The 12,099-nt window shown below is 46.3% G+C and overlaps 1 protein-coding gene across 1 annotated transcript in view; it reads right to left on the bottom strand.

Moving 5' to 3' along the window:
• Window positions 1-311: 311 nt before the first annotated feature.
• The window catches only part of LOC120041250 (cotranscriptional regulator FAM172A homolog), a gene marked incomplete at its 5' end in the record, with an annotated part of 104,074 nt that continues 92,286 nt past the window's right edge, over window positions 312-12,099 (bottom strand). The window contains 2 exons of the mRNA XM_038986187.1: window positions 312-391; window positions 6,250-6,334. Coding sequence (XP_038842115.1) covers window positions 312-391; window positions 6,250-6,334 — 165 coding nt within the window. The remainder of the gene's footprint in view (window positions 392-6,249; window positions 6,335-12,099) is intronic.

Here is a 12,099-nt window from a genome sequence, read left to right as displayed (position 1 = left end):
GAAAGAGGGAGGGGAGAAAGAGGGAGGGAGAGAAAGAGAGGGGGGTAGAAGGAGGAGGGAGAAAGAGGGGGTAGCGGGATAGAGGGAGAGGGGGGGGGCAGGGGGAGCTTATAAATAAGAGTAAGATACATTCAATACATGACACAAGCGGCACAACGATTTGTGACAATATGTGTAGTGGTGGCGTGTGTTAGTACTACGGTCATTTTCAAGAAATCCCAGTTGGAAATCCCTCCTGATTCCGGGAATCCTCCAACTGGGATTTCAGGAAAACTAGGGAATTTATGGAAAGTTCACAGAATGTTGAAACTCTAGTTAGTACAGAGGAAGAAGAAGATGAAAGGCTGGTTAGGCTGGGAGGAGAGGCTGATGACGGCAGCCAACGTGTTTCCTGAACATAGACACAGCATCTCATACATGCCTAAAAATCACTTAGCTACTCAGCTACTAGATACTAAGCTTCTATTTTTCTACCTAACATTTAAGATATAGATTAATATTTCACCAATAAACAGTATCAACCGTTCTTCAAACATTCTACAAATAAAAATGCGGTCCATGTTCCTTGAATACCGTAACATCCCTCCAACACACAATCACCTCTGTCTGTGGTTGTATCTAAAAGCCGTCCATGTTTATGGTGTTCTCAGAGAGGTGGATGGTGACAGAACCATAAGAGCCAAGCGACTGCCGGATCAGCGTTTTCCACAAGGCCGTGTCAGTCTAGACCGAGCTTGGCACCTGTACGATCCAGACGATAGCTTGACCCGGAGATGAGCACCGTGACAGGATCAGGGTCAGAGTTTGTTTCTGGTTCACCACCGCTTACCCTAGCTATTTCCTGCTACGCTAGTCTCCTCTAACGCTAGGCTCCTCTAACGCTAGGCTCCTCAAACGCTAGGCTCCTCAAACGCTAGGCTCCTCTAACGCTAGGCTCCTCAAACGCTAGGATCCTCTAACGCTAGGCCACGCTAACGCTAGGCTCCTCTAACGCTAAGCTCTTCTAATGCTAGGCTCCTCTAACGCTAGGCCACGCTAACGCTAGGCCCCTCTAACGCTACGCTCTTCTAATGCTAGGCTCCTCTAATGCTAGGCTCCTCTAACGCTAGGCCACGCTAACGCTAGGCCCCTCTAACGCTAGGCTCTTCTAACGCTAGGCTCCTCTAACACTAGGCCACGCTAACGCTAGGCTCCTCTAACGCTAGGCCCCTCTAACGCTAGGCTCTTCTAACGCTAGGCTCCTCTAATGCTAGGCCACGCTAACGTCAGTAAAGACAAGCCAAAAATACGCCCTTCCCCTCTTCATCTGATCTTTCGATGAGCCAGCAGGCACCCCCCCGACCCTTGAAAAAAGTAAAGCTGAAAAAACAGAGGAAGTGAGGAGATGAGGCGGGATGCGTTTCCTCTGGAAGTGTAACTCAACAGATAAACATCCATCAGACGGATGGACGGGGGCCTGTAGGCCGGGCGGAGGTGGCGACAAGCAGAGGTGTTTCATGGTCAGCGGTGCGTGCCGCATCAGGGCGAGGCTTTACACTGTGCTCATCTCATCACAGCGCTCATCTCCGCAACACAGACACACACTACATCATCCATTTCTTTCTACAGGCTTGTAGGAATCACTGGAAGTCTTGAGTTCAGGTAAAACGTCCTAGACTTTTCTTAAATCTCTCTATTTGACACTTTTGCTTTGATCAATTCATACATCCACATTGCATCAATTCTTTGTTAGCTACTTAGGTGAAATGTTTGCTATTTTGTTGAATTGGAAAAAAATCACGAAATCAAAAATAAATATTATTTAACTACAGTGTGCTATCACTGTTGTGTGACTCTAAGCCTGACTCTAGAGCGGGCCTGCCCAGCCCTGCCTCTCTCTCTCTCCTGGCTATCTGCTCTGTGACTGCAGCCCAGCCGTGGTGAGTCAGACCCTGGGTAGGCCCCAGCGATCTGCCCCTCTCCCCAGCCCCCCTACCCCTCTTCCCAGCCCCCCTACCAAGCCCCCCTGCCCCTCTCCCCTGCCCCCCTACCCCTCTCCTCACCCCCCCCAACCCCTCTCCTCAGCCCCCCTGCCCCTCTCCTCAGCCCCCCAGGCACATGGAGAAGCTTTCCAGCAGGAGATTTGTTCCACTTTATCTGCATATTTAGGCAGTTTTCAGCATGCTCCTAACTGATAAAATGATGCCAGTCTGTCAGGCCGCTGCCAGCGCCGGAGCAGTGACCTTCTAGGGGAAGATTCCTTTTGAAACAGGGAATGAAAATGAAAAAGAGAGAGAGGGAGAAAAGCTAGCCAGGCTAACAGGGAACTGGTCCAGGGTTTATCACGTTAAAAACAATAAACAGAGATGGTAGCAGACACTCCTCACACTAAACAGCCCCTCAGTGGGGCATTGCCATGCTGGTACCAATGTTGCTTCACAGATGATTAGCACCAACAGAAAGACAGACAGGCCTGTCTCCAGGTCCTTTTGCCAAACACCAAAACCTGCACGGAGAACACCTACACGACAACAGCACCACACATGGAGAGACAGGGAAGGGAATGAGAGACAGAGACACAGAAAGAGACAGAGACAGAGAGAGAGAGCGAGAGAGCGATCAGTAGGATGGAATGAAAGGGAGACTCATCCTTCAGTGCCGCCAGTGACTCCCTCCTCACTGCCTGACAGCTCTGTCACTCAAACCAAAACATCTGAAGGACAGCCAATGGCATGCCTTGGTTTGCCTTCAGACGTCTTAGTGTCTGTTTGATCAGGCGCCATTCTCCATAGTGTCCCAGTAGCCGGAGGCTTCCCGGGCTCCAGAAGAGTGCAGTTAGCTCTTGGTGTGGTATGCTGTCTGTGTGTGTGTGCGTAAGGTTAGTGACAATGAGGAAACTGAAGTCTGTTGATGAACACATTGTGGTTAGCCATTATCTCCTCAGAGCAGAGCAATCCCCTACCATAGTAGCATTCAGGCACACACACACACACGCACACGCACACGCACACACACACACACACACACACACACACACACACACACACACACACACACACACACACCCCCCCCCCGTGGTGACAGCTGAATTATGGACAAGGATATGGATGGAGGGATAGAGGGATGAATTGAGAAGCATTCCCTCAGCAGAGAAAAAGCTGGGTCATGGTACTTTGACACCCTTCCCTCCACCTCTGTGACCTCTGGCTGCTCTCTTGTGACTTACGGCACAATGGTGGTGCCTCGCTCCCTGTCAAACCTCCAAGGACACAAAGACAATCAAATCAACCTTTGACACGAGACCAGAGCGACTAGCCACCAAAGACTTGCTGAGCTGGACGCAACTTTACACTCACTCTCTCTCATTATCACCGATGTAAAAGTCATTAAGACCAATGCTCAATCAAATATGCCCGGAATAAGACAAGTCCTGATAACTGTGACATACAGTATCAGTCAAAAGATTGGACACACCTACTCATTCAAGGGTTTTTGTCTATTTTTACTATTATCTACATTGTAGAATAATAGTGAAGACATCAAAACTATGAAATAACACATATGGAATCATGTAGTAATCAAATCAAATCAAAATATTTTTTAAATTTGAGATTCTTCAAAGTAGTCACCCTTTGCCTTGATGACAGCTTTACACACTCTTGGAATTCTCTCAACCAGCTTCATGAGGTATACGTTTCAATTAACAGGTGTGCCTTGTTAAAAGTTAAATTGTGGAATTACCTTCCTTCCTAATGTGTTTGAGCCAATCAACTGTACTGTGAAAAGGTAGAGGTGGTATACAGAAGATAGCCTTATTTGGTAAAAGACCAAGTCCATAACATGGCAAGAACAGCTCCCCCAAAAAATCTGCCCTTTGGTCTGATGAGTCCAAATTTGAGATTTTTGGTTCCTACTGCCGTGTCTTTGTGAGATGCAGAGTAGGTCAATGGATGATCTCCACATGTGCAGTTCCCACCGTGAAGCATGGAGGTGTGATGATGTGGGGGTGCTTTGCTGGTGACACTGTCAGTGATATATTTAGAATTCAAGGCACACTTAACCAGCATGGCTACCACAGCATTCTGCAGCGATATGCCATCCCATCTGGTTTGTGCTTAGTGGGACTATCATTTGTTTTTCCATAGGACAATGACACCTCCAGGCTGTGTAAGGGCTATTTGACCAAGAAGGAGAGTGATGGAGTGCTGCATCGGATGACCTGGCCTCCACAATCACCCGACCTCAACCCAATTGAGATGGTTTGGGATGAGTGAAGGAAAAGTGAAGGAAAAGCAAACATGTATTGGATACTACATGATTCCATATGTGTTATTTCATAGGTTTGATGTCATCACTATTATTCTACAATGTAGAAAATAGTAAAAATAGTGAAGGTGTGTCCAAACTTTTGACTGGTACTGTATAACAGTGATTAAGTCCTGGAACCTCATGGTGTTTTTCCAACAATTGTTTACAGACAGATTATTTCACTTATAATTCACTGTATCACAATTCCAGTGGGTCAGAAGTTTACATACACTAAGTTGACTGTGTCTTTAAACAGCTTGGAAAATCCCAGAAAAGGATGTCATGGTTTTAGAAGCTTCTGATAGGCTAATGGACATCATTTGAGTCAATTGGAGGTGTACCTGTGGATGTATTTCAAGGCCTACCTTCAAACTCAGTGCCTCTTCGCTTGACATCATGGGAAAATCAAAAGAAATCAGCGAAGACCTCAGAAAAAAATTGTGGACCTCCACAAGCCTGGTTCATCCTTGGGAGCAATTTCCAAACGCCTGAAAGTACCACATTCATCTGTACAAACAATAGTACACAAGTATAAATACCATGGGACCATGCAGCCGTCATACCGCTCAGGAAGGAGATGCGTTCTGTCTCTTAGAGATGAACGTACTTTGGTGCGCAAAGTGCAAATCAATCCCAGAACAACAGCAAAGGACCGTGTGAAGATGCTGGAGGAAACGGGTACAGAAGTATCTATATCCACAGTAAAGCGAGTCCTATATCGGCATAACCTGAAAGGCCGCTCAGCAAGGAAGACGCCACTGCTCCAAAACCGCCATAAAAAAGCCAGACTACGGTTTACAACTGCACATGGGGACAAAGTTCGTACTTTTTGGAGAAATGTCCTGTGCTCTGATGAAACAAAAATAGAACTGTTCGGCATTAATGACCATTGTTATGTTTAGAGGAAAAAGGGGGAGCTTGCAAGCCGAAGAACACCATCCCAACCTTGAAGCACGGGGGTGGCAGCATCATGTTGTCGGGGTGCTTTGCTGCAGGAGGGACTGGTGCACTTCACAAAATAGATAACATCATGATGAACAAAAATTATGTGGATAATTTTTTTTGAGCAACATCTCAAGACATCAGTCAGGAAGCTAAAGCTTGGTTGCAAACGGGTCTTCCAAATGGACAATGACCCCAAGCATACTTCCAAAGTTGTGGCAAAATGGCTTAAGGACAACAAAGTCAATGTATTAGAGTGGCCATCACAAAACCTGACCTCAATCCTATAGAAAATTTGTGGGCAGAACTTAAAAAGCGTGTGCGAGCAAGGAGGCCTACAAACCTGACTCAGTTACACCAGCTCTGTCAGGAGGAATGGGCCAATATTCACCCAACTTGTTGTGGGAAGCTTGTGGAAGTCTACCCGAAACATTTGACCCAAGTTAAACAATTTAAAGGCAATGCTACCAAATACTAATTGAGTGTACGTAAACTTCTGACCCACTGGGAATGTGAAAGAAATAAAAGCTGAAATAAATCATTCTCTGCTATTATTCTGACATTTCACATTTTTAAAATAAAGTGGTGATCCTAACTTACCTAAAACAGGGAATTTTTACTAGAATTAAATGTCAGGAATTGTGAAAAACTGAGTTTAAATGTATTTGGCTGAGGTGTATGTAAACTTACGACTTCAACTGTATATAGAGAGATACATATAGAGAGAGATAGACAGAAATATGAATATATAGAGATATATATATATATATATAGAGATATATAGAGAGATATATCTATATATATATATAGAGATATATAGAGAGAGATATATATATATATAGAGATATATAGAGAGAGAGATATATATATATAGAGATATATAGAGAGAGATAGATACAAAAAAACATATAGAGATATATATATACAGAGATAGAGACAGAAATATATATAGACAAAGATTGAGACAGAGGGAGAGATGAAAGGTGTACGGAGTGTTGAATCCACTGTCACACACACTACCTGCAGAGAGGCGAGGGCAGTCTGGTAGCATGGGCTCCACCGGTGTGTCCAGGGGCTCGGGGCTTGACACCCAGTTCCGGCAGTGCTGTGGGGGGAGGAGGTGGTGAAAGGAGGAGAGACGGGGGAAGGAGACAGGAACAAGCAATTAAAAGCCCTGTGACACATTGCTCAGACTAGTCAGATTTTGTTTGTGATGGCGAGCCGGGACGCCCCAGGGGGGTGTCTACGCAGCCTGGTGACCCATAACCCCTCACCACCCCCCCACCCCCTCCGCCAGTCCACAGCCTTACACTTAGAGACAGCAGAGGAGCGCTTCTTCAAACATATCTTTATCCCTTCCCTCTTGTCTTCACCCTTCTACATGTGAAATGCTGCTTTATACAGTGCATTGTGTGTGTATGTGTGTGTGTGTGTGTGTGTGTGTGTGTGTGTGTGTGTGTGTGTGTGTGTGTGTGTGTGTGTGTGTGTGTGTGTGTGTGTGTGTGTGTGATGATTCCGACTGACAGTGTGTGTTATGTCCAGTGGGTTGATGGTGCAGTGTGGTATGTGTTAGTTTGACGGGATGGGTGTGGAGGAGGGAGAGGGAGGATAAAGAGAAGGAGGAATGCATGGTGAAGACGTTCCTGAGATAAGATAAAAGTGGTAAGATAAGATTAGGTGTGTTTGTGTGTGTTTTGGGAGTGGGGTCCCATCCTTGAACCCCCCTCCATCACCACCCCCTCCCCTCCACACCCCAGTGATCTCCCAAGGTCCTGCTTCTGTCGGACAGAGAGGGAGCTGACTGGGCCGATGAGGCCCACACACCTTGCCTAAAACCCTGGGTACCATCACACTGCCTCTAGGTTGTCACAAGCCACCCCACACCCACACCCTTCCTCACCCTGTTCCCCCCCCCCGCGCCCTCTGCCACCCAGGGGTCACTGTGCCCCCCACCCGGGACCCACCCGCGTCTTCTGGACATTCCTGTGTGTGTGTGTGTGTGCGAGAGAGGGATAGAGAAAGAAACTGTGTGTGTGTGTGTGTGTGTGTCAGCACATGCATTCTCCAGTGAAATTACACATATACAGTGGGGCAAAAAAGTATTTAGTCAGCCACCAATTGTGCGAGTTCTCCCACTTAAAAAGATGAGAGAGGCCTGTAATTTTCATCATAGGTACACTTCAACTATGACAGACAAAATGAGAAAAAAAAATCCAGAAAATCACATTGTAGGATTTGTAATGAATTTATTTGCAAATTATGGTGGAAAATAAGTATTTGGTCAATAACAAAAGTTTCTCAATACTTTGTTATATACCCTTTGTTGGCAATGACAGAGGTCAAACGTTTTCTGTAAGTCTTCACAAGGTTTTCACACACTGTTGCTGGTATTTTGGCCCATTCCTCCATGCAGATCTCCTCTAGAGCAGTGATGTTTTGGGGCTGTTGCTGGGCAACACGGACTTTCAACTCCCTCCAAAGATTTTCAATGGGGTTGAGATCTGGAGACTGGCTAGGCCACTCCAGGACCTTGAAATGCTTCTTACGAAGCCACTCCTTCGTTGCCCGGGCGGTGTGTTTGGGATCATTGTCATGCTGAAAGACCCAGCCACGTTTCATCTTCAATGCCCTTGCTGATGGAAGGAGGTTTTCACTCAAAATCTCACGATACATGGCCCCATTCATTCTGTCCTTTACACGGATCAGTCGTCCTGGTCCCTTTGCAGAAAAACAGCCCCAAAGCATGATGTTTCCACCCCCATGCATCACAGTAGGTATGGTGTTCTTTGGAATGCAACTCAGCATTCTTTGTCCTCCAAACACGACGAGTTGAGTTTTTACCAAAAAGTTCTATTTTGGTTTCATCTGACCATATGACATTCTCCCAATCTTCTTCTGGATCATCCAAATGCTCTCTAGCAAACTTCAGACGGGCCTGGACATGTACTGGCTTAAGCAGGGGGACACGTCTGGCACTGCAGGATTTGAGTCCCTGGCGGCGTAGTGTGTTACTGATGGTAGGCTTTGTTACTTTGGTCCCAGCTCTCTGCAGGTCATTCACTAGGTCCCCCCGTGTGGTTCTGGGATTTTTGCTCACCGTTCTTGTGATCATTTTGACCCCACGGGGTGAGATCTTGCGTGGAGCCCCAGATCGAGGGAGATTATCAGTGGTCTTGTATGTCTTCCATTTCCTAATAATTGCTCCCACAGTTGATTTCTTCAAACCAAGCTGCTTACCTATTGCAGATTCAGTCTTCCCAGCCTGGTGCAGGTCTACAATTTTGTTTCTGGTGTCCTTTGACAGCTCTTTGGTCTTGGCCATAGTGGAGGTTGGAGTGTGACTGTTTGAGGTTGTGGACAGGTGTCTTTTATACTGATAACAAGTTCAAACAGGTGCCATTAATACAGGTAACGAGTGGAGGACAGAGGAGCCTCTTAAAGAAGAAGTTACAGGTCTGTGAGAGCCAGAAATCTTGCTTGTTTGTAGGTGACCAAATACTTATTTTCCACCATAATTTGCAAATAAATTCATAAAAAATTCTACAATGTGATTTTTTTTTTCTCATTTTGTCTGTCATAGTTGAAGTGTACCTATGATGAAAATTACAGGCCTCTCTCATCTTTTTAAGTGGGAGAACTTGCACAATTGGTGGCTGACTAAATACTTTTTTGCCCCACTGTAGATATATGGTGAAGAGGCCAGCCCGGTCGGTCGGTATGCTCTTTGTTTTCTCTCGGTTGTCTTCTTACCCCCGGGGCGGCCATTTTCAGATTTGTATACTACCATGCACATTTTCCTCAGGGATAGCCCTCAGCTGTAGCCCTCAGCTGTAGCCCTCAGCTGTAGCCCTCAGCTGTAGCCATCAGCTGGAGCCCTCAGCTGGAGCCCTCAGCTGGAGCCCTCAGCTGTAGCCCTCAGCTGGAGCCCTCAGCTGTAGCCCTCAGCTGTAGCCCTCAGCTGTAGCCCTCAGCTGTAGCCCTCAGCTGTAGCCCTCAGCTGTAGCCCTCAGCTGTAGCCCTCAACTCTCTGTGTTTGTTTCCAACTCTATGACAACAACTTCATGTAAATGAAATGGAGGGACTTTCAGTTACTTTGAGGAACCGTTAATTTCAGAGTCATGCACCTGTAGTGAGGATCAATCCACCTTATTCATGTCTGTAGGCAACAAATACACACATCTATCTGATAAGGAAGTAAGGAGAGAGAAAAAACATGGTTTGTACGTATATTGATGGGGATATAGCTATAAGGTTCAGGGGGCACCATTTTTTATGTTGTCACCTTTCATTAACAATTTCCGTGAGGAGGAACTTTAGTGTAACCAGAGATTTAGTTACAGCGAGATACAGCATAGCTGTTTTTGTGAGGAGAAAATGTCACAGACCGTGTTTGGTGTTTTTACAATGCACACATCCGTGTTCCAACCTATCAAACGCACACAAAAGGGAATGATATCCTGCATGCCACAGCATCAGATTTTCTCACCTCCCTTCATCCTGTCAATCGAGTGGCTTAGGAGTGTGCAATGTGGGCAAGATAGAGGGGCTTTTTGTGTTGGGAGGGGCTGGGGGGGGAGTATAGGGATTTGACTGCCATTTTGGTAAACAAAAAGATGGCTTTCCCTAGTTGTGCTCTTTGGAGGGAGTATAGGCAGGCAGGCAGGCAGGCAGGCAGGCAGGCAGACAGGCAGACAGGCAGGCAGGCAGGCAGGCAGGCAGGCAGGCAGGCAGGCAGGCAGGCAGGGACAGACAGACAGACAGACAGACAGACAGACAGACAGACAGACAGACAGACAGACAGACAGACAGACAGACAGACAGACAGACAGACAGACAGACAGACAGACAGACAGACAGGTATCAAGTGTCTCATTGTATCTCCCTAATTCATTCCGTCTGGAAGAAGAAGATGTCAGCTGTGCTGGTGGGCTATGAGTGGGGGGAGGCATTTCAAAGGCCACCCTCCCACTCCCTGCCAATGGAGGAGCAGGGGCCGGCGTTTCAATAGATTTGTCAAGGCAACCCCAACGTTGTGGGAACAGGGAGAGCAGGCTGAGCTGCGGTCAGATACAGGCTAGCACACTGCATGGGATTAGAAGAGGGAAGTTGACAAAACGATGTCACATCGGATTCTCTCTCAGACATTATTACTATCAATACTTCATGCCAGGGCGCCGATCCATGGCAACATTGAACTGAGTGAGACACCACAAACATAAACAGGTCACCCTGGTGTGTGTGTGTGTGGGTGTGTGTGTGTGATTGTGTGTGGGTGTATGCACTGCTGCAGTCAGGGTTTGAAACTCCCCTGTTGCTTAGTCACTTTACCCCTACATATATGTACATATCTACTTCAATCAACGCATACCCCTCAACATGGACTCGGTACTGGTACCTGTGTATAGAGCCAAGTTATAGATACTCATTGTGTATTTATTCCTCATGCTATTATTTTACTATTATCCTCTCTCTCTGCATCGTTGGGAAGAGCCTGTATGTAAGCATTTACTAAGTGTGTGTGTGTGTGTGTGTGTGTGTGTGTGTGCGTGCGTGCGTGCGTGCGTGCGTGCGTGCGTGCGTGTGTGCGTGCGTGTGTGCACGGCAAAAGTGAAATCTAAGCATCAAGCAATTTTTTTGTTAAAATAAGCTGAATTATCTGCCAACGACGTTAAATAATTTAGCTTAGTACAAACAAAAATTTAAATATTATCACTCAATATAAGATATCTAGGCTTGCTTAGATTTCACTTTGTGTGTGTGTGTGTGTGTGTGTGTGTGTGTGTGTGTGTGTGTGTGTGTGTGTGTGTGTGTGTGTGTGTGTGTGTGTGTGTGTGTGTGTGTGTGTGTGTGTTTGAAATGCTTTGTCTTAGACTGAAATATGCTTGACTTTAAAAGGAGAGAAGGAGAGGAGAGGAGGAGAGGAGAGGAGGAGAAGCTTGCATACACATACACATAGACATACACATAGACATACACATACACATACACATAGACATAGACATAGACATAGACATAGACATAGACATAGACATAGACATAGACATAGACATAGACATAGACATAGACATACACATAGACATAGACATAGACATAGACATAGACATAGACATAGACATACACATAGACATAGACATAGACATACACATAGACATAGACATAGACATACACATAGACATACACATAGACATAGACATAGACATACACACACACATAGACATACACATACACATACACATGTAACGGATGTGAAATGGCTAGCTAGTTAGCGGGTACGCGCTACTAGCGTTTCAATCAGTTACGTCACTTGCTCTGAAACCTAGAAGTAGTGTTGCACCTTGCTCTGCAAGGGCCGCGGCTTTTGTGGAGCGATGGGTAACGATGCTTCGTGGGTGTCAGTTGTTGATGTGTGCAGAAGGTCCCTGGTTCGCGCCCGTGTCGGGGCGAGGGGACGTACTAAAGTTATACTGTTACACACATACACATAGACATACACATACACATAGACATAGACATACACATACACATAGACATACACATAGACATACACATACACACGCTGCGGCTTTTTCATGCAAACTCATTCAGTCCCATCATTATTAACCAGAAACATATGGCTCCGAAATCCCACAATCCTTTTGGGGCCTGGCGGCAGAAACCGGTGGCGGCCGGGACTTAACGGGATGCTAACAGTGCTCCTAATGGTGCACTGTTATGATTTCAGAGCGTAAACGGCAGACAGGTGTTACTGGGAAAGAGGTCCTACCTGTGCGACACTTTTAAGCCTCCCCATCAGGCCTATAATGAGCCACCTGCTCTGGGCTACAGCCTGCAGTAAAGCCTGCCTCCCACTGCGCTCACTGACTAGCCCAC

Source organism: Salvelinus namaycush, unplaced genomic scaffold (genome assembly GCF_016432855.1).
Source record: "Salvelinus namaycush isolate Seneca unplaced genomic scaffold, SaNama_1.0 Scaffold424, whole genome shotgun sequence".
Taxonomy (NCBI): Eukaryota; Metazoa; Chordata; class Actinopteri; order Salmoniformes; family Salmonidae; genus Salvelinus; species Salvelinus namaycush.
This window is presented reverse-complemented; position numbering and strand designations above follow the sequence as displayed.